The sequence below is a fragment of the Neophocaena asiaeorientalis genome, unplaced genomic scaffold, assembly GCF_003031525.2.
Source record: "Neophocaena asiaeorientalis asiaeorientalis breed wild unplaced genomic scaffold, Neophocaena_asiaeorientalis_V1.1 scaffold65, whole genome shotgun sequence".
In the NCBI taxonomy this organism is placed as follows: domain Eukaryota; kingdom Metazoa; phylum Chordata; class Mammalia; order Artiodactyla; family Phocoenidae; genus Neophocaena; species Neophocaena asiaeorientalis.
The window spans coordinates 1,442,507-1,466,363 of record NW_020173215.1 but is presented as its reverse complement, the minus strand read 5'-3'; the positions used below and the strand labels follow the sequence as shown (position 1 = coordinate 1,466,363).

At 34.9% G+C, this 23,857-nt stretch overlaps 1 protein-coding gene across 4 annotated transcripts in view; it reads right to left on the bottom strand.

Annotated features, from left to right (window-relative positions):
- BLTP1 (bridge-like lipid transfer protein family member 1) overlaps positions 1-23,857 on the bottom strand; it is a 205,100-nt gene that overhangs the window by 72,840 nt on the left and 108,403 nt on the right. For all 4 annotated transcript variants that reach the window (XM_024745037.1, XM_024745040.1, XM_024745038.1 and 1 more), the window contains 12 exons: positions 20,974-21,125; positions 20,344-20,494; positions 20,024-20,176; positions 18,156-18,396; positions 16,911-17,053; positions 13,508-13,727; positions 12,892-13,050; positions 11,119-11,294; positions 8,223-8,398; positions 2,220-2,926; positions 1,546-1,791; positions 961-1,054 (listed from right to left, as the gene is read on the bottom strand). In XM_024745037.1, the coding sequence (XP_024600805.1) occupies positions 961-1,054; positions 1,546-1,791; positions 2,220-2,926; positions 8,223-8,398; positions 11,119-11,294; positions 12,892-13,050; positions 13,508-13,727; positions 16,911-17,053; positions 18,156-18,396; positions 20,024-20,176; positions 20,344-20,494; positions 20,974-21,125 (2,618 nt within the window). The remainder of the gene's footprint in view (positions 1-960; positions 1,055-1,545; positions 1,792-2,219; positions 2,927-8,222; positions 8,399-11,118; positions 11,295-12,891; positions 13,051-13,507; positions 13,728-16,910; positions 17,054-18,155; positions 18,397-20,023; positions 20,177-20,343; positions 20,495-20,973; positions 21,126-23,857) is intronic.

Below are 23,857 nucleotides of genomic sequence, written 5' to 3'. Positions count from 1 at the left end.
AGTCATCACATTACCCATGTTTGAAATGTTATGAATAGACCTGTAATGAGTCAAATTACAACTAATATTTAATATTTATAGCATTGAACCAAATCCTCTATTTAGTCAGTATTTAGCATGATAGATGCTTTAAGGGACAATAGTAGGACATTAACTAGTTATAATATTAAGAATGAGCAAATCCTCAAAATCTGATCTAAATTATCAAAATACATTTTGTAGTTATAGCATAAAAGTGCTCCACTGAAAGGAAGTTAGGAATGAAGTTTTATACTCCCAAGTGTATGAGCAAAGTCAACAGTTAAATGTATTGACAACCAAATAGTGATCTAAGTATCATGTATAAAGGTAATCATTATCAGAACAGTTTTGGACAGTTCCACAAATAGAACAGATAAAGAAAAGGTGAGAGCAAAAGTCAAAAGAAAAGCAATATGGAATGGTATACTCACTACAGAAAGCTTACCTATACTATTAGAAGGGTCTCATAGGCTTTACTGTTAAATTCTTTAAATGAAAAAATGGTAAGATAAAGTTTGGAAACCCAGCATGAATATGGGTAATGATTAGTTGGGATAAAATCAAGAGACAGTCTATATTCTCTGACTATAATTTTGTTTTAAATACTTAACTATTTGAATTATGTGAGCTTCTGCATCTCATATGTTTAACTGAAATTTGTACTGTAATCATCTTTCCTGTCACACAATCTTAACATGTCCCAGGAGTCCGTTTTTCAGGGTGGAGGGGTGGCAGTAGGCCAATTTCAGAGAAGAAATAAGTTTTCTGAGAACATTTTCATTTGTGATGTTCTTAGTGACAGAATCACAGTGTCTGGCAACATTAAGTAATATAAATCTCAAAACTTAGTAGGTACGGGATTCATCCAATGAATTTTAAGTTTCCTGTCAAACTATAACAAACAAGTTTAAGAGAATAGTAAAAAAACACCACACTTACTGTATATTTGGTGTAATCCCTTCAAGCAGCACAATATTGACCCCACCAATATGAGCAGTGGCACATGTCTCAGTCATCTTTTGATGTAGAACATCTTAAAATGTGAAAAAAAAAGTGTATGAATTCTGGAAATAGAGTGGCACTTCATATTAAAATGTCATTTTATTCATAATACGTTCAATAACAAAAGATAACTTTAAAGGTACAATGAAATTTAAACTATGTCCAAACGACTTTTTAAAAAATTTCCTTGAAGGTTTTTATTTCTATGCATTCACATATACATATGTATTATACGTCAAAACTGGAATGATGCTGAATATGTAGTTTAACATGCTATTCATGCACTAAAGAGCCTAATGACATTAAACAGCCTAAGGACATTTTAAATCTCAGAAGTAAAACTTGGCACAAGAATTTTAAAAACGTTAAGAATAAGAAAAAGAAACTATATACACGAGCACTCTTGATCCATATAAACGGGAAGTTCCATTCTCTGAAGAAAAATTGCCAAGTAGGAATTTGTGAGACATGGCACTGGCTTTCTTCAGAAAAAACGCGCCCCAGGGTTAGAATGTCACCTGCCTTTCATTTTTTCCTTCAGTGTGAAACTGCCGTGGATCCTCTTCAGCTCTGACTCCATGGTTAGCCCACCGATGTCGGCCTCCAGGTGCGTGCGGCTCACCATGCCAACCCCAAATACTATTAGAGTGACGTGCTGAGGCTCAGCAGTTGCCACGCTGCGCTTCCTCTGCGTCCTAGTCAAACTGTTCCTGTCTTGTTCATTCTCAAACACAACTTTACACGTTGGCTCCGTAGGGCTCCGGACTCCTTTAAGTGAACAGAAATATATAGGTTTAGACGTGAAAACTGCAAAATGGAAGGACAGCAACTGCCCTTTCTTTCCTGCACATTCCAAACTGGCTCTCTTTGTCCTCTTCCCCACCAAAATGATTTCTTAAATTTTTCAACATTTTCCCATGGTCATATTTGAAAATAAATAGTACAGTCAGGTGTTTGAAAGCAGGTCTGTGTGACTTCTTTAGGAGCACACTGTGTAAGGGTTAGGAAGGATGGGAAAAAGGGGTAGCAGAATATCTGATCGCCATCACTATTTTCTCTCCTTGGGTGACTGCCAATTTCTGTGCATTTCAATGATCCAATTATAACATTAAGAAAACATGATGAATAAACTTGTCTTTTTTAGTATTATTGATATTCTAAACAGAAAATTTTTTAAATGTGAAAATAGCCATTACCTGCTGGTCCAAATGTTTCTGAAGATTTTTCCAGTATTCCTGTTGGATCAGAGATAAGTGAATAGAAGTTAAGCAGTTTATACATATTCTGCCAGCACTCAGCTGAAGGCTCACTTTGTTCTGACACTGTAATTGAGTCAGAGTCATCCATATGGATAGTCATATGATCCACCACGTCTTTTGAACCTTTCCTAGACACTTTTGAAGTTCTTCTTTCAGACCTTCCTAAGGAATTTTTGTTTCGAGACTCCTTTTTGTTGTTCTCATTGTTGGTCCGTTTGTTCTTTGCATTATTTACTCTATTGCCACCATTAAGACTTCCTCTAGAACTGCGGCTGAAGTCAGAGGAGCGAAAATCCCGATGTTTCCTGGTTTTGAAGGTAGGCGTTGGAGAAGCTGACCCAGCTGTATATCTGCTAAGTTTAATGTCAGTCTGAGTCGCTTTGATGTCATCTATCATCGTACTAAATTGATGAATAAGACGAACTAAAGCCATATCTACATGCTGGCTTATTGACTGACAGGAAATAGTAAAGTTGCAGTGAAAGGTATTGTAATAACGCTTGTTGAGATCATGAAAAGAAAGAGCACTGGTAGAGTTCTGAGGGGTGCACACAGACTTTTCCATTACAACAGCGCTGATGCTAAAGGTTTCCAACATCAATGCTGGTTTGAACTCAAGTGGAGGAAGATTCACATGGCCTTGCCTAAAAATGGAAAAAATGAAAAAAGAAAATGACAAGGTTTTATTTCTTTTTTCCCAGAACCACACAATCTTTATTAACTTGTTAGCAAAATAATCTCCAAGGTGAAGAATAAGCCATTTAACTGATTTTAAGTAAGAGATCAAGTAGAATAAGTTTTTCCAACTTTTTCATAAGTTGGAAACTGGGCCTTAAGTCTTCCTTCTTGATCTTACTCTATAACTAGTCAAAATCAGACTTAATTAATGTTTTCAGTGAAATGATAAAATAATTTTTCTTGCCATCTGATGGCACACCCCAATGGTCTTAGAATTTAAAGTCAATAGTAGGTCAACTAGAACATCTTCCTTAACCATCCTCTACTCTTCTGTTAAATATATGGTTTATATATTTAATTTCATCACATTTTATATATTTTGATTTGCTATTTGAAATGAAACCCTGCTGGCATATTTTGCCAAGTTGAAAGTGCTAAGAAAAGCAACTGAAACAAAAATGAGAAATGCACACAGACTTAAAACCTCTATAAAAGTTGTTTTGGCAAATCCTCTGCATATCTAAAAATTTTCAGGTAGAAATATTATAGACAATTTTAATATTAAAAAGTCAAAATATCTCAGATTTTCATAAATCAACTACTAATAACAATAAACCTCAAGCACCAAAATTTTAAAAAGATATTTTCCCCTCTGCTTCCATGTAAAATATGAATGTGTAGTCACATAGGTTAAATTAAACATAGGATTCTTTTCTATTGGGAGAAAAAAACCCCTCCAAGGTTCTTTGATATTTTCAATTTGACTTAAAGAATTTATAATTAGAGACTAATAATTCCTTAATGAATACTAGTATTTCTTATTTAATAAGAAAAATTCCACTCTGTGGTATAATTCAAGAAAATGTACAAGCTTAGAGTAAGCCTATAATCGATGCTAAGTGTGCAATCAGAGAAGGAAAAATCAGATTTTGAGAATTAGAAGATATAGAAGAGAGACTCAAAAGAGATTAAAATAATCCAAAACTACAAAAACAAGAACTGAAAACATGTAAGCGAGGCAAAAAAGTCTTAAACAGAGGAGATTCAAGTAAAAGGGGGAAGAAATCTCGCTACATAATGAAGCAGTCATTTAAGGCAAAAGCAGCCACACGGGTAAAGTTAAAATTAAATATTTATTAAGCCCCTAACATGTTCAACTATCTTGACTGGAGACAGCAAAGATATAAGGAAACCAATATTTATGAGGACATACTACATGCCAGGACTTATGCTAAATGATTTAATAACTGTTCTGGCTTTATGGTCTAGGAAAGTTATACATGTTTATATAAGAAATTATAACCCAATAGTAAGGTACAATAATTAGTCGAATGAACAATGTGCTACAAAAAAAACCAGACAAGACTAAAATTAATGACCAGGAAAAGTGTACTGTGACCAAAGTTTCCTAATAAATAAGATCTAAGGTGGAGTTACAGGAGATCTGAGAAATAAAAGCTAACCATGGTCTAGTAATAAGAATGTAGAACACTCAGAGGTGGTATGATAGTAGAAAAATTAAAAGGAATGTTAGGTTCAGCTAGACTAAAGACAGTAAGTTCAAAGTCACTCAAAGAATTTGGGAACATAAGAAGGAAAGTGTGGTCAGATGAAGGTCTGGTCTGTAGCAGTATTATATGGCATTTAGCAGGCCAATAAGTAGGCTGTAAATATAATCTAATATCTATAATCATATTATATATAATATAATTATGCATAACCTAATTATATCTGATGATACATACACTATATGTGTGTATAATCCACTTTTATATATACACATATATTTTTACATATTAATATATATTTATATGTATGTATATATTTACATGAAAGTAGGCTACTGCAAATAGAAATACAAATTTAACTCAGGACTTTAAACTCTAATCCAGGAGTGTAAGCAGATATTAATGTTTTGGTGTCTGGATTTGATGATTCCAATGTGAATGGATGCAATTACCATGGTTTATAGTTAAATAACACCAGACCCCAACAGCATGGTTCAAATTTTAACTAAAATTTACTGCATAAAGTATAAACTTGCTGCTAGCTCTTCAGTCCACAAATCACTACATAAATAATAGACATACATCATGATCACTGACCAACCACATTACTTCTGTCAAAGTCTGTCAGTGATTGGTCAGTGCACATTTGTTTTTCATTTCATGCACAAACAGTAAAGCATGTAGTTATATTGCCTCCTTGTGATAAACCCACATGACATTTTACAAAAATGGTTAAGTAAAAGGGAACTGGACAGCAAAGATGAAAATGAAGCAAAATAAGATTGAAGTGATGAAATTCAATAAAAAGTAAATGGAAAGTTGCAGGGTTTAAAATCAACATACAAAAATCTGTAGTTTCTATATGCTTACAATGAGCTAGTGGAAAGAGAAATTAAGAAAACAATCCCATTTACAATCAAAACCAAAATAATAAAATATCTAGGGATACATTTAACCAAGGAGGTAAAAGACCTGTATACCAAAAACCATAAGACATTGTTGAAAGAAACTGAAGACACAAATAAATAGCAAGATATTCTGTGCTCATGGACTAGAAGAATTAACATTGTTAAAATGCCCATATCACCTAAAGCAATCTACAGATTCAACGCAATCCTTATCAAAATCACAAGGACAGTTTTCACAGAAAGAGAACAAAAAATGTATATGGAACCACAAAAGACCCTGAATAGCTAAAGCAATCCTGAGAAAAAAAAAAACAAAGCTGGAGGTATCATGCTCCCTGATTCTGAACTATATTACAAAGTTAAATTAATCAAAACAGCCTGGTATTGGCAGAAAAACATACACAGATCAGATCAATGAAACAGAATTGAAAGCCCAGAAATAAACCCACACATATAAGCACAATTAACTTATGACAAAGGAGCAAAAAACAAACAATGAAGAAGGATAGTCTCTTCAATAAATGGTGTTGGAAAAACTGGGCAGTCATATGCAAAAAAAAAAAAAGAAAGAAAGAAACTAGACCACTGTCTCACACCATACACAAAAATCAACTCAAAATGGCTTAAAGATTTGAATGTAAGGCCTGAAATCAGAAAACTCCTGAAAGAAAACTTAAGCACTATGCTTTCTGATATTGGTCTTTGCAAGATTTTTCTGATATGCCTCCTCAGGCAAGGGAACAAAAGTAAAAATAAACAAATGGAACTACACCTAAATGAAAAGCTTCTGCACAGGGTAGGAAGCCATCAACAAAAGGAAAAGACAACCTATTGAATGGGAGAAGATACTTGCAAATGATATACCTGATAAGGGGTTAATATCCAAAAAATACATAAAGAGCTCATACAACTCAATTTAAAAAATGATTAAAAATGGGCAGAGTATCTAAATAGATTATTTTTCCAAAGAAGACATATAGATGGCCAACAGGTGTATGAAAAGATTTTCAACATCGCTAATTATTAGAGAAATACAAATCAAAACCATGATGAGATATCACCTCATGTCTGTTAGAATAGCTATCATCAAAAAGTAAGAAATAACAAGTGTGGGCAAGGATGTGGAGAAAGGGAATCTTCATACACTGTTGGTGGGAATATAAACTGGTGTACCACTATTGAATACAGTATAGAAATTCCTCCAAAAATTAAGATTAGAACTACCTTATGATCCAGCTTTCCTACTTCTGGGTATTTATCCAAATAATACAAAAACACTAATTCTAAAAGATATATTCACCCCTATATTCATCATGGCATTATTTACAATGGCCAAGATATGAAAACAACCTAAGTGCCCATCAGTGGATGAATGGACACAGAATACTACTCAGCATAAAAAAAGATGAAATATTGCTGTCTGCAGCAACATGGATGGAACTTGAGGGCATTATGCTAAGTGAAATAAGTCAAACAGAGACATACCGTATGATTTCACTTACATGTGGAATACAAAAAACAAATAATAAAATAAATAAACCAAACCAAACAAAAACAAACACCCAGATACAGAGAACAGAGTAGTGGTTACCAGAGGGGAAGGGGCTCAGGTAAGGGAGGGGAGAGCAAAATGGGTAAAGGAGATCAAACGCATGGTAACAAAAGGAAACCAAACGTTTGGCAGCGAGCATGCTGTAGTGTATACAGAAGTAGAAATGTAATGCTGTACATGTGAAACTTATATAATGTTATAAATCAATGTTACCTCAATAAAAAATAAAGTTTAAAAAAGTAAATGGAGTTATAGAAGAAAACAACTGAGTATGAAAACGTTGACACTTCCACTGCTCTAGAAACTCTAGATATGCAGCTAGAGGAACTCAGAGAAGGCAAACTTACTAGCATAAAGAGGAAGTGGTCATGGCAAAAAGGATGAAGGTATCCCAGAGAAAGTGATGTTGGCAAAAACCTTTCTAGTAAAAAGAACTAGTGAAGATATTTCATGACACTGAAAGTGCAAAGGTAAAATGTTGAAAACTGCTGAGAATGGCGTATGACATTTGCTAAGGCACAGAAAAGATGCTCATTCTGTGTTGTAAGTTACATGATGATAAGAAGGTAAGGACTATACAAACTACCCTTTGACAAGTTTTTAAGAAAGAAATAAAACACCTTAATTCTCAATGTTTCTAAGGTTTTAAATTGTATGTACAAAATATTAGTTTTACTATATTTTTCATTTTCCTATACATTTATAATAAACAGTAAGAGACTTTTTAATATTTTGATAAACATTTTTCCAGGTCACAAAACAAAGGTAATTTTCCCCATTAATCTTTATAATCATTAAGGTCACTTCTGCAGTGTTTCAGCTTTCATGGTCATTGTTAATGGTACCACACTATTGTGAAAAGCAAGTCCATACTCTCAGCATGACTTCTACTCTGTTCCTAATAGAAAATACTACCTGCTACAAGTCAACTCAGAAAGGAGGTTAGGAGGAAGTTCTAAGAATAATATATAAAATTACAATCCATAAGATCATAAAAATTAAACTACTGCAACAGTAAATAAAGTGTATTTATCAACATAAGTGCTTTGGCTGACCCTCATACATGTACTAACATCTTACAAAAATATGCCTAAAAATAGGCCTCATAACCTACTGATAAAATCAACAGGTTTTTAAGGAAATGTGGCTACTGTTTCTGTTAAATGGAAGTTATCTTCTCATTAGGCTATTAAAATTACTACCGCATCAGCACTTGAAGAAAGCAAAGTTAAAAAAACAGGTATTGTAACTTTTGTACAAAATTTTACATAAAAACAATCATAATGTAAGACACCTTCTTGCTCTTTTGCCTTTTCTCTCTTTGGCTGTGTCTGAATCAACAATATCTGCTCTAAGGCAGTCCAAAGTTCCTGAAAATGAGAGGTGTTCTCCAAAGTACATTCGGTAGCAGAGAGGCATTGCATCCTGTGACTGGATCCCTGTATGACTCAGAAGAGGTTTGAAAACAACCTAAAAGACATAATACATTTATATTACCTCAACTTAACAATTCATCATTTACTGTGGCTTTTTTCTTACACTCTACCTAAGTACATATTATTAACTGTAGTGTGATGGGGAAAAAAAAGGCCTTGTATAATAAATATAGCTCTAATTTTACTTAAAACTTAACAGTATTTTTGAGCACCTACTATGTGCCACTCATCTTCAAATTAATCATAAGGACAAAGATGCCTTGATCCTACTTAAGTGAAAGTACAAGGTAAATAAAATTGTGAATTAGTTTAAATCATTCTACTTCTTACTTTTAAAAAAGGCTTGAATATCTACTGTGTTTCCATAACAATATGCTATAAAAGGTTCACAAAAGAGTCTATCAATTTCCTGTGTTAATATAAAAACATTTCATATGTTATATTTTTAATATCTGGTCTATTTTTAAGTGGTATCACTTGGTTGCAAAATAACATTTTCTGACAAAGAACTTCCTTTACGTTTTAAGTATCATATATTCTATGGAAATATTAATACATCACTCTGGTTAAATCTCTAGTTAACTGAACTTCATAGTTACTAAGAGGTAACCCAAATAGAAGCAACTATATGTGTGCCATAGTAGATCACTATAATCTTTCTGACTACTCCTTCTCTGCTGCACGGTTCCTTTTCCTCCTTCCACATCCTAAATATAGATGCTATCTATCCGGTGCTTTCCTTGGCCCCCTACTAACTCTTTCACCACACATTCTCACTTAGTGATCTTTTCCTGAAGCTTAAAAAATCTATCAAAATGGAGAAATGCCATTTATGCAATGAAACTCAAGTCTGCACTTTCACTTGTCTCTACATCATCTCATTTGTTTGTGCTTGGGAAAACAAGCTACCCTCGTGAAAACATGGAGGCCTAGAATGAGAGAATTCAAACAATTCACCCCTCACTGGAAACTTAGGAAGTATTTTTCTCTCCCTTATATATCTGCTTGGCATACGCTTTCTTGGGGTTACTCTTTCTTAGATTTGCTCTTTCATCCTAATGGAAACATTCTTCCCTCTTTAAGGTTCAAACCATCCTCCACCTTTCCTAATCTTTGTTATCTACTTATGCCCCTTAGTTAATCCTGCAAACCCACCTGGTATTTTGGTTCTTTTCTTTTCCATCCCAGTTTATCATTCTGAATGGCTTCTTTGGCCATGCAGATAACTCAACCAATGCTTTAGTTCCAAAGTTATGTGACTTCCTTTCCCCCCTCCATAATCTGGCCTTAAACTCCTTTTCAGCAACTTCCAAGACTGTGTATTACATTTCATCACCTCATTTTTCTTGCTACATATGCTTTGGATCAATCCTCTTCTATTCCTATAGCTGGGCTACTAAGGACACAAGAGGTTCTAAATAACTAGACCGTCAGCACTATTAGGCAATCCTTCTGGGGGTCTGGTGGGCTCTCTTTCACATTCACTCCAACCTTTCCATATATCTAAATCACCTTACACAGTTTTTTATTGTATTACTTAATATTAATGTCTCTGGTAGATTTTAGAGTCTTACATGTAAAATAGTATAGTTGTCTCTAAAAATGTGTATTGGATGCTAATAAATACAATGAATGTATATACAGGCCAAAATAGACATAAAAAATATTTCTTTTCTCTCTCTCTCTTTTAATAAAAAGTGAAAGAATCCCTAAAAACGACTCCAATGTATTAGAGAAGTAAATCTCAAGAAAGTTTAAAAGTGCCTGACACATTTCTTAACATAAATCACTTCCTATTGTGAGAGAAAGTTGAGGCTATCAATTTGCAAACTTACCTGTACGGTTATGAACTGTCCTTATTGCCCTCCCAAACATTCTCAGGGGAAAAAGTACTTTTTATGTCAAAAAGTATCTCTCTCTATAAATGACTCTAAATTCCAACACTTCTCATCCCTCCCTGAATCCTTCTCTATCAGTTTACCCTCCTTTCCTTTTTTTTTTTTTTGATCAGAACCTTCCTAATTCCTCCTAAGTAAAAAATATGCTCGAGTCTCTTTCATCCTGAAAAAAATAACACCTCTTAATATCCATAGCCCACTCTCCCACCTGCCTTCTGGTCACTCAAACTAGAAAGTACATTTCAAAGGATTTTGTTCTCTACTCCCTACATTTAGTCAATTAAATAAGATCTCCACAATATTTCTCCTTTACCTATCAAAGCCATAACCATCTAAGCTAACAGCTTCATTACCACTTGTGTGAACTATTTCATTAACTTATCTTTTCACTTCTAGTTTCTCTACTTCAATCCATTTAACACATTGCTACTCATATAGCATTTCCACATGTACAGTTCCAGGCACTTTACTCCTCTGCTCTAAAATCTTCAATGCCTCCCCACTGCTCGCTCAAGTCTTCACATAGCACTAAAGACTATAGGAAATGATGAAATTTAACTTTCTAGTCATGTTATTTTGCCAATCTCTATCTCCAAATAACAAAAATGTTGCTATACGAGACAACTAACTATATGCCACTCTTCAGTTTAATGAGTATCTATAGATGCTTAATTTGTATTTATAATTAACCCATGTACTTTTTAAAGGCTCCTCCTTTTTTCATGAAGGCTTTAGGCAGACAGGCAAGGACAAAGATTTTCACTAGAATTCCACAGTGCACATACTTGATGGTTCCAGCTGCTAAGTACTGCTCAATGCGAGGTCACTATAATTAGGGAAAAACAGACTGGCTCACCTGAGCATCAGCAAGCTGTACAGCAGGAAACCCTTGGTTGGCTTCTTCTACACCTACCACATCATCCTGACTAGTGCTATGCTGAGAATGTGTCCCATCCAAAGTATTCTGGTCACTAGACAAGACAGTGTTGAAGTCTGAGGCTGAGGGTATTGTAGGAAGATTGGGTGCAACACCTAAAAGGGCAAGTGTTCAAAAATAAAATCTAAATTACTGGGAAATGAAGACAACATAAAGGGGCACAGCAAAGTAAACTTATGAAACTTGTATTATAATTGTATTATCAGACCATTTAAGTTGAGAAGGGGAAAAAATAGCACTTTCAGGTTATTTTACAGACATGATTTATTAATACAAAATGAAATTAAACTTTATTTTCAGAATATATCACTCATCCTCATACAGGAAGTATGTATTAGAGCCAGTCACTCCAAAATATAAAACTTTAGGGCTGGAAGATCTTTGAAAAGCATTTGATATCCCATCAGCTTTGCAGTAAGGGACAGAATTATAGACAGTAGCAGGGCTACAAAAAGCAGCTGCAGCAGGACAAAAGCCATAGGCGTCACAGAATCCCACATATAAATTTATTCCCCACTATGCTTTCCCAAGGTGGAACAAAAATGAAATGGCACTATTTCTTTCTTCTGTACTCCCCTTATCCTTTAACTCGCCAGGCAAAGGACCTGTGATAGAGAGGAAATGTTCCTTTCTGGTTCTTTTGAAATTTAAACTCTATGAAGTAGTGAGACTAGCTCCAGAAAAGTGCTGAGAGCTGGTAAAAGCACCATCCTTCTATCTTCTTCAACCAAGGGCCAATACTAAGAATTAGCACGTCTTAGTGCTCTTAAGAGTCACAATTAGGATCAGTTCCAGATTCAAAAGTGGTCCATGCACTGGCAAAAAAAAAGGACTGAGTAAGTAGTCATATATCAACTACTTTTCATAATTTCATATTTTTTGTTTGAAGAAAATTTACAAGTGATCCAATAGCTGTTACACAGATTAATTTCAGCTGCCCTCAGTAACTAGGTTCAAAGGCTACTTCACATATTCTTTTAAAAAATATATACATATTTTTACAATAAAATAATAAATGCATCTAGTGAATTTGGAAAAACAAAAAATAATAGCAAAGAAAAGGAAAGAAAGAGTGGCTCCATTTATGTTACTGGAAATAGCTGGAAATAGCCACCAATATTTCTTTGTGAATCCTTTGCCTGTTTTTCTGCTACTTATAAATATTCCTTTAAAATTAATAAATTTTCCTCATTTGTTTCCCTCCTTGAGGGCAAGAATCTTACTTTATTCCTTTTAGTACTCCTTCAGATTTAATTAAATATTTAAGTAAATATTTAAGTATAAAGAGTATATAGATGCTTGTCATTATGCCTCAGAGGACTCTGGATAAGCTGAAAGTATCTTCTGTATTGTAGGTACATGATGCTGTAATTATACTTTGCATTTTTTCATTTACCTCCTCTTGGTGTTTTGAAAATTAAACCACACACATTAAATGGAAGTTTTAAACTCTTTAAATTATATATAATCTCGCATTTGACATATTTGCCTTTCCACAAGAACACTGAGAGACTGCTTACGACTCTCTCAATTGCAATATTAGCAAAGGCATTTCATAAATGAGCCAATTTCAACTAAACAGTACTTAAACGTTTGAGATTTTTTTTAACTATCCTCTGTAAAACAGGATTTTAACATAACTTCACATGTACCCCTTAGATGGTTAAGTAAAATAATGTGATAGCTCAATACCTGTTGGGAGACTATTGTGTCCTGATTTTGTAACAGGAGATTCTTGCACCACACTTCCTCGATTACCCACAGCATTTGACATCCAATTATAGAAACTCACAGATGATGGTTCAGATAACAAAGGGTGTTCAGATAACATATCAGTGGCCATTGTGTTGCCTGAAAATAAAGTTTTACTGAGTATAGTATTATTTATGTACTAAGGAGCAGAAAACGTGATTTATTTTTTGAAAAGTCAGGTTAAATTATCTGCCTTTTGCATGTCTTTAAACTCACTGCACGATGCTGGTATTTGGATATTAAGGCATTAATAAATAATTTATTGCTATCGTAATGGGAAAAAAATTCACTGCTGGCTGGCCTAGACAGCATTCCACACCATGCCTAGGTTGATAGTAATAGTAAATGTTGCAATTTAAAAATGCAAACTAAGGGCACGAGACACCAACAAGTTATAAGCAGAACAGTTTCCCAAAATACTTTCTCAAAGATAAGGTGTAATACAAAAGACTAGGTATGCAACCAAAGTATATATCTAAATAAACATTAAGTCCTGTTTTTGTTTTCTTAATCTCCCACAGAAGTAAGCTTATAATTGTCAAAACTAAGGATATACCTGTTCTCGTTAGGGAGCTACTTTTCACCGCTGCACTACTTCTTTGAGGGGTCCCTTCCAGGAGGTTGTGCAAGCTTGGGAAGCTTCCAGTCAGGTAGCTGAGTAGGCTCTCCTTCCTTGGACTCTCCTTAACTGGCACGCCTGTACGTCCCACATGCACCGGAGAATCTGTGGCAGTGTCACCACTGGTATAGCTCAGAGAATGATACGGGTGAATGCCCTATAAAAGGAACAACATGGGGCTCTTTCTTATGCACATAAAAATGACTACTGATAGCCATGACTACTCACTGTTTTTATTACTAGTTATTGTTTACATTAAAACACCTGTGTCTATCTAAACAGTTTGTGTCTATTAGAATTATGGTGAATCCCAAATGTATGTAATAATGTTTTATAACTCTACAGTACAATACAAAGGACAGCACTTATTATCATTCATTTAATTTTAACAATGATTAATGCCCTTTAAAATCTGAAGAGGGAGTCTGGTGGTAAGATGTCTATCCCAAAATTCTTCATACTATACTACTCTTCTTGGTACTCTGATAATAATTTCTTGGTACTCTGATAATAATTTCTGTGTTAAGACCTGATTCTCTGTAAAGCTCTAATATACCAAAAAGAATTTCCAGCAATTCTCTGAAGAAAAACAAAAAAATCGAAAATTACACAATTGTCCAATCTATATCTGTTCTGTCACATCTAAGACTGGAATTCCAGATCAGTTTAAAACAGTACAAAGAAAGACCATGCAGACAGAAAGATCTTGAAAAGCAGAGATCTGAAACAAAGCACTTTTAATTTCAATTCTTTGGACTTCTGTAATCCATAAACAAAGGAATGCTCAAAAACATTTCTGAGAGAGAACAGCATTATAGAAAACACCTAGGGACTTCCCTGGTGATGCAGTGGTTAAGAATTCGCCTGCCAATGCAGGGGACATGGGTCTGATCCCTGGTCTGGGAAGATCCCGCATGCCGCAGAGCAACTAAGCCCGTGCACTGCAACTACTGACCATGCAGTCTAGAGCCCACGAGCCACAACTACTGACCCCATGCGCCTAGAGCCCGAGCACCATAATAAGACAAGCCACCACAAATGAGAAGCCCACGCACTGCAACGGAGAGTAGCCCCTGCTCGCCACAACTAGAGAAAGCCCGCACACAACGACGAAGACCCAACACGGCCAAATAAAAAAATAAATAAAAATTAAAAAAAATAGCAAACATCTAAATATGATCAGAGCATCTGGAAAAACTATAAATCAGGAAAAATTCTGAGACAGATTAAGGGGTGGAGAATTTAAAGTGTTCCATGGGCTTCCCTGGTGGCGCAGTGGTTGAGAGTCCGCCTGCCGATGCAGGGGACACGGGTTCGTGCCCCGGTCCAGGAAGATCCCACATGCCGCGGAGTGGCTGGGCCCGTGAGCCATGGCCGCTGAGCCTGTGCATCCGGAGCCTGTGCTCCGCAACGGAGAGGCCACAACAGTGAGAGGCCCGCGTACAGCAAAAAAAAAAAAAGAAAAAGTGTCCCTGCCTTGTAACTATACTGCAGAAATAGAATAAGCCTATAGCCCAAACTTTAAAAAATGTATATCAAATTAAATGTTTTAATTAAAAGAACAATACTTACACAAAATAAAACTTTCAAAAGCACAAAAGACTAGTCAATAAAAAGTCAATACTTACACAAAATAAAACTTTCAAAAGCACAAAAGACTAGTCAATAAAAAGTCAATACTTACACAAAATAAAACTTTCAAAAGCACAAAAGACTAGTCAATAAAAAGTATCTCCTGAGCTCCAGTCTACTAGATCCTTTCCCCAAGAAGTCCTCTTAACCATTTCTTATCTATCCTTATATAAATAATTTGACTATATAAACACATATACATATTTATCCTTTTTTAACACACAGATACATATTGTCCTATACTTTATTTTTACTTGAACCAGTGCACTTTGGTTCACTGGTTCAGTGGTTCACCATCCACTTAGAGACCTACTTTATCTTTTTGAAGTCTTCATAGTAGGCATCCATATGAGGGTACACTAATTTATTAGACCTCAAATAGTCATTTGAGGTGCTCATGAGCTCGTAAGTGCTCATGTTCTTGAGCATTTATGATCATTCATTTCTTTAGAAACACTTCCCGGACATAGACATACTGCTAAAAGGCATTACATTTAAAATTTTACATTTAAAAATGGACAAACTGTTCTTCAAAAAGGTTATGCCAGTTTACACTCCCACCCAGTACCGTATGAAAGTGTCTGTTTTCTTAGACATCTTCACCAACATATACTATTGAACTTTCAGATTTTTCAACCTGACAGGTGGAAATGGAATCTCATTTTATTTTACATTTACATTTCTTTAATTAGAGAGAATACATTTTCATATTTGTATATGAATTCCTCTGTGAACTGCCTTTATTTTCTATTTGGTTGTGCCTTTTTAGTGATTAGGAAGAGATCTTTACACATTAGGAAATTAGCCCTTTGTCATATGTCTTTCCATTTTGTTTACAATACTTTTTTTTTCTCTGTAGAAATTTTATATTTCAATATAGTGAAAAATACACTTTACCTAATGGATTCTTGGTATTAATTATTAATTTAAGATTATACCCAGACTGTCAACGGAAGTTAAAATATTAACTATTTACTGTTTTCAGTGCTTAGAAAAGGAAACTACCAAAAAATAAGTAACTCACAACAACAGCAAATAACTTACTAAGTGCTTACTATGAGCCAGGTATTGTTCTAAGCATTTTTCATGTGTCAACTCCATTATTTCTTACAGCAACCTTCTGAAGGAGGTTACTATTATAATCTCCATTTTTAACATATGAGGAAACTGACACACAGTGCAGTTAAAAACTTTAGTCACAAAGCAATTAAGTGGCAGGGGCAGGATTGAAACCAAGGCAGTCTGACTCCTGAGTGGCAGTCAACCACTCTGCTATCCATATGTCTTATTTTATCAAGCACTGGTTAAATTTCTTAAAACAAAAAAAATGTAATTAAAGTCATAAAACTAGCTTAACTCAAACTGTATTTTGATCATGTACTACCTATAAAACTTCTCATTAAAACTAATAACTGTAAGCTGATCAACATTTCAATATTGTTTTTTATTGAATACAATATTCAATAAGTTGAAAAGAGAGCCCTAAGGCTTGGTAGTTAAAGTAGTCCTTGTTCAATATTAATTACTGACTGTTGATATAATTTTCAAAGAAATGTGTAAACTAAAAGTTACTAATCATGTTAATTTCAACATAAAAACACTACTTGAATATTAAGGGCAAATACCTAATATTTACATTTGAGATAACAAAAGTTTAGGTCTTCTCTGTAAGTCTAAGTAACTCTAACCAAAGGCAGCAACAATGTACCTTTATTTTTAATGCAGAGTCACTATGGGTATGAGTCTTAGATAGTTTCCTCATTATCTCAGCTCCAGTTACAGGTCCAGAACTACCAGGTGGAGGCCGGTTGGCTGTTCCCTCCAGCAGCATTGTGTGTTCACTGACTGTGGCTGAAACAGTTCAAAACAATAAGTGGGCTATAGATTATCATATAATCTTGAAACAACAACTCCAATGTTCCTGGTGGTATAACTAAACTCAACTTTTCATATTTCTTGAAAAACTAATTGTGCACTCTGCTATAACATTCACTCGTCTGTCTTTTATTCTTCAAACCCCAGTCTTCTCACTCAGTCTCAAGAAAGGAGCAAACAGCTTCTGCTCAGTCTTTCACATGTCACCCAAATGGCACAGAGATCAAAAACTAATTCAACTATGCTGAAGAAAGTACAAAATGTTCACAGATTAACCTAGGCATTTGCAGATAATTAGAAGGGATGTTTACTGCACTATTCTTTCAATTTTGGGGTAGACTTGAAATTTTTTTAAATAATAAAATCCAGCCTACTACACATAATATATTTATTTGTTAAATACAAAGTTTTTCTAATTTATTTTTTAAAAGCTTGGTAAAGTATTATATGTAAATGTTCTGAAAGCTCTAATTTTAAGACTACTATCCTTTTCCACGGTACTTTTAATTTTTTTTTCAAAATATCACAAGATAAATTTTCATTGAGTACTATATATCATGATAATAAAAATTATCCTTTGAAAAAGCATTTAAGTATGCATGTATATTTCTGTAATGCTTTATCTACTGCCTATGTTCTGGCACAGTCATTATAATGACAGAATTGTGGGCTGAATGCATACCTCTAAACATTATACAAATTCAGAATCAAACAGGCAACAGGTAAAGTTCAAATCTTTAAAAGACTGGTATAGGGAGCATGATAAATAGACAAATAAAAATATAAATTTCAAAAAGAAATTCATGTGTTTCATTCAAAACACTCTAGTTATACAAAGATGTCTGTTAATTGTACTGGGTAGATTAGGAGAAGAAATCTTCTGTATTTCACAAAATTAAACTTAGAAGTCAAGTCTGTATAAAGATTCCAACATTATTACCACTTATTTGGACTAATACAAATCATAGTTGTATAATTAAGCCATGACATTTCAAATATGGGACAAAAATTATTAAAATTATCACAAGTATTAGGTTACCAAGTACATAGTATCTAGCAAAAATATTTACAAAATTACCTGCATCAAATTCAAATTCTGCTCCATCAGCACTGGTATCACTTTGAAGACCACCTCCATTGTCCAGCCCAAGCCCATCTTCATGATCATAGTGCACAGCTGATTGAGGTTTCAGGGGCTGAGCTGGTCGATGTAAACTCACTCCTTTAAAGGCTGGTGTCACTACAATAAACTTCATCCACTGCCTTGCCAGTGCAACTAAACCTTTCTTTAAAGTTACCAAAGCAGGAAGGCCATCACTCTGTAACAACAATGACATGGTTAGGAGTAATCTTACTGTAACAATAATAGTTACTATTTAAGTGTTCTGCATACATTTATTCATTTAAATCTCATAACTCCCATTTAGAGATGAGGAAACTGGAATTTATATGTTGAGTAATTTGTCCAAGTTTACACAGGAGAGTCACTATCTCAAGCTGACTATAGAACTCAATCACTAAACACAATGTTGCATCTTTCTATCATAAACAACCCAGCAGAACCAGGTAAATAAGAGACTAAACATGGGGAGTAAAGTGGGATTCTCCTTAAGAAGCATTCAAAGCACTTCACCTGCTTCGCTCAACTGAAGAATTAAATGTATTTTGTACTACCTGGAATATTCATCAAGCAAAGAGGAAATTATTTCTTTCAAAGATTAGGTAACCACCTCTATTTTAACATTAAAAAATTAATAAATTACTATAGTTAAATGACAGACATAGAAGGATTTGTAACTGCTTTGAAACTTAAATATATGATCAGTAAGAATTACATAATTTAGAATATATTTTATTCCACATGGTGATGATTTTACGAAAGAAAATTTGCCTATTGGAGCCTTAGCCTAAGGAGAAAATATGCAACTCCCCTCCCCTTTCCTACAATTCCTTGCATTAGGAATAATAGCTTTGACTGAAGAGAGCCATTTACTAGGTGGCAGGAATCACCTCATTTACTTTCTGAGGAACATCAGGCCCCTTAGCCTGTCCTTTCATTCCTAAACTCAAGTAAGGAGGGTCATCTTGTGTTTCTTCCTCTTACATGGAAACCATATTGTGGCAGAGCATCCATCCGTGGGAAATGCCTGCCTGTGACTAGATGGGCAAGTTAAACTTGCACTGTGGATCTCCCAGTCTTCAATTCGCAGGGTGGGAGTAGAAAGCACTGTACCAGCCTCAGGTCTAAGTACCTTTATGAAATCCATAATTTACTCCAGTTTCTTTCATTAGAGGTTATCAGGAGCTTGACTGACCATTAATAATACTGATACACTGATTACTAATTTGGCTAAAGCTTCCTGTTGTATTCTCTATTGACCAGAAACTTAGAGAGGAGAGGGAGATCCTCAAGCTCTAAGCCTCTAATCATGTGCTTCCACAGTGCTTTTCTAGTGCAGAGATATACTGTATTTATTCGTACAGTTACATATTCCCCCCTCAGTCATTAATTAGTCCTTATTTTATTAAACATTTCTGTGAAATTTGACTCTAATGATTACTCTCTTGCTTGAAATTCTTTATACCTTTGGTTTCTAAAACCTTCTTTCCTGGTCCTTCTAGCTCTTCTTTTCCCTCCTCAGCACTCTGTGTACCTCTATGCACCCTCTCCATGCTCCTTTAATTTTGATATTTATCAGGGCTCCATCCCTGACCAGTTTCTCACTCAACATATCATCCCTAGAAGGCTCATCCATATCCGCAGCTTCTAACCCTTTCATGCTGGCAACTGCCAAACCATTAATTTGAGCCCAATCTTGTCAATAGCCTGGATATCTAACCACATTTCTCCTTTGGACTTCCCATACTCATCTCAAACCTTGTGGGTCAACGGCTACTCAACAGAATAGAGGCTTTTTTAAAGCTAACATGATTCCGGTAACTCACCATTGTAGCGTCATCAATGATGGAGTAATTTGCCTGGTGCAGGTAGTGATGTAGTATATTACACAGTAAACATGAAGGATTTTCTTGGAGAAAGCGGGCAACTTTTGTAAGTCTGTTGTATTTACTTCTTAAGGGAAAATGTACACTTTTATTCTGTAAAAAGCAAAACAACAGATTCAGAATGACACAGCAAAGATACAACAAACAAAAGATATCTAGAAATTAAGAACTTGCAGGTCTGATGTTTTCCAACAATGATAATAAGGGGTCATTTTCAATAATAAACTTTGTATGATACCTTGTATTGTTGAAAGACATACCTCTAATGCTTCTGTCATTATGCATCCCATGACAGCACAAATTCTCAAGGTTCCCTCGGTTTCTAATTTGTTTAAGGATGACTTGAGTTGATCAATGGGAACAAGCCATGCACCAACAGCTGGAGTTGCAGTGCTTAAAAGGTTTAGCTGCCTTTTAAAATGAAAAAAAAAAAAAAAAAAAAAAAAAAAAATTATAAAAACAAGTGTTAAGGTTTGTATTTCAAAAAATCTCTCATATCTACTGTACTTAGTGGCTATTTTAGTTAGGCAAAATTACCTTTCCTTTTGACCACTAGATAAATTCTGAACATATAAGTAGGAAATGCAAAGAATAGATAAGAGAAAATAAAGAAAAATATAAAAGTCTGTTAGAGGTGAAAAGAGTATATAAAAAGCTTATGGCAGGGTGACATGTAAAAAGAAAACGAAAACCCTAGGAAAGAAGAAGGGTCAAACAAATTGGGAATAATGTCTATAGAAAGTATGAAGTAGGAAAGATGGAAAAGAAACTGGCAACCCTAATACTAGATATATCAGAAAAACAATTCAGAAAATACATGAAACAGAATTGTATGTTACTTAAAATAAAGAAACATCAAGGGATAGTAATATATTTTTAAAACTTTTTACCTAGAAAATGCATGTGCAGGAGATCTCACATTGGTGGGAGCTGCAAAACTAAACCAAATTTCCTTGATGGTCAACTTCATGCTACAGGAATCTGGAGGTGGAGGCATTAAAGGTAGATCTTTTTTCAAATCATCAGATTCAACTCCTTCATCCTATATAAAACAGAGTACCAAAAACATTAATGTATAGTCCCTTAAAACCACTAGCACAGAGTGTTTTACGAACAAAACCTTTCTATCAAATCAAGTTCTACAGATAATAACACCGTGATATAAAACAGGTAACATAAACCTTGCTCAGCCTAATCCTTATTCTGAGAAATACCTATGGATCCTTGAAGCTCCAAGGAGCACAGTCTGAAAAACACTGCATTGTAACGAACCATAAATCAGAGATCTTAGAACTAAAGTATTTCTCTCAATCACTTCATTCAGTCACATTTGTTTAAGGATACTGTTTCTTTTCCTAGATGAGAGAAAGAAGTTTTATGACTTGCCAGAGGTCATACAACTATTAAGTTGGAGAATGAGTGACAGCATTAAGGTCTTCTGTTTCCTACTGCAATCTATTTTCCATTCTATCTTAATAGAATATTTCAAACTTCCAAATAAAGTGCCATAAGAAATACTATTATAGCCTATGTTCAAATAAATAACACTATACAATAAAAAATTCTTAGTTATCCTGGATGCTAGTAATCTGAATCTGTATTGAGAAATAGGAATAATACTTTTTAAACATGTAATCACCACTCTTCAGAATGCAGGGAGGTAAGAAGCATAATATTAAAGAAACAAACAAAATCCACTGCCTGTTATATCTGTTTAATAGGTTTCTAATTCATTTTTAGATATTCTTGGTCAAAATAAAGAAAAGATTGGCATTTTCTTGTGGGATGACTGAGGAATGAAAAGTATCCACAAAACAGCTTTAAATCCTAAATGTTACAAGACAATGTGAACCACAGACCCTAGTAATTTTAAAGTCAGCAGGCACTAAATATAAGTCCACATTCCCATATCTGCAATTCCAAAATCCACAACATTCTGAAAATCTAAATCTGTTTTTGTGGCATCAAAATCTGATATGAACTTGTAAGAGACTATTTATCCCACTTGGTGTTTTCATTCATGTCTCGCTGTAGAAATGTTCAAATATTTCAAGATGTAGTGCTATCTCAGATTCCACTAGGAGTTTACGTAGCTTATACACACACCATATTACCTTTATTTTATTTTTTTATTGAAGTATAGTTGATGTACAATATTGTATGTTACAGGAGTACAATACAGTGACTCACAATTTTTAAAGGTTATACTCCATTTATAGTAACTATGAAATATTGGCTATATTCCCTGTGTTGTATAATATATCCTTGTAGCTTAATAATTGTTTGCACGTCTTAATCATTTATAATGGAATCTAAAAAATACAGCAAACTAGTGAATATAGCAAAAAAAGAAGCAGACTCACAGATATAGAGAACAAACTAGTGGTTATCAGTAGGGAGAGGGAAGGGGAGAGGGGCAATATAGGGCTACGGCATATTACCTTTCTTTTAAAGAAAAAAAATCTGAATTCTCAAATACATCTGGCCCACGGATTTCAGACAAGGGCTGTGAGCCAGGCAACTGAGCATATACAAATATACAGAAGACAGTCCAGAGGAACTTGAACTTTAAAAAACGGGAGAGGGGGGGCTTCCCTGGTGGCGCAGTGGTTGAGAGTTCGCCTGCCGATGCAGGAGACACAGGTTCGTGACCCGGTCCGGGAAGATCCCACATGCTGCAGAGCGGCTGGGCCCGTGAGCCATGGCCGCTGAGCCTGCGCATCTGGAGCCTGTGCTCCGCAACGGGTGAGGCCACAACAGTGAGAGGCCCGCGAACCGCAAAAAACAAACAAACAACAAAAAAAAAAAACGGGAGAGGGGCTTGTAGATAATAAGCAAGTACTTATAACAACATGTGAAGCAAAGTAACAAAAAACTTGGTTTTAGACTGACTGAATTTTTGGTGCCTACGGCACATCTAAATGATGATATCTAAAAGGCCATTGGATACAATTCTGAAGCTCAGGTAAAGGGCTGATGCTGAAGGCATAACTGATGGGAAAGAGCAGTGTCATCAAATTATGGACCTGGACTAGGAAATGAAACAAGTGAGGGAGTGGACAAAGAGCAAGAAGGGTAGCCAAGAACAGAACATGGGGGGGACACCCACATTTATGAAGGACAATGAACTGCACAAGGAGATGGACCAAGAAAAGTCAGAGAACCAAAAGAAAGCAACGTTACACAATTCGAGGACTTCCACCAAGGAGAACAGGATCAGAGAGATTCAGGAAGATACCTGAGTTTCTGTCAAGTATTTTAGAAGGTGAAGGAGAAGGAAAGAACAGATAGGTTCTTCCGAGCTCTTTGTTCAGTGAGCAGCTGCTATATATTTTAATTTCCTTAATTGAAGTGCTAATCCCCACCCAGCTCTCAAATACTTCCAAAGACCTCACAAGAAAACTGTGATTAAAACCCTTTATTATGCATCAAATCAAAATAAACTTTTCAAAAATAAATTCCCAGAAACCTGGGCTCAGAAGTGATTTGCCAATGCATACTAGATACCCAAGACACATTTCTTAGTTAAAAGGTGGTTTCTTTCCTCTTCAACTGATCTAATTTCCAAATGATCAGAAGTGTTATGTGTGTTTAAGAACAACATTTACCAAGTTCTTACTATACTGTAGACACCGAGTTAAGTCTTTCATATGTACTGCCTCCTTCAATCTCCACAACTCTAGGTCAATATCATTATAATACTCCTATTTCAGAAACACAGGAGACAGTAAAAAAAAAAAAAAAAAAAAAAAAAAAGGTGCCAAAGGCTCCCAC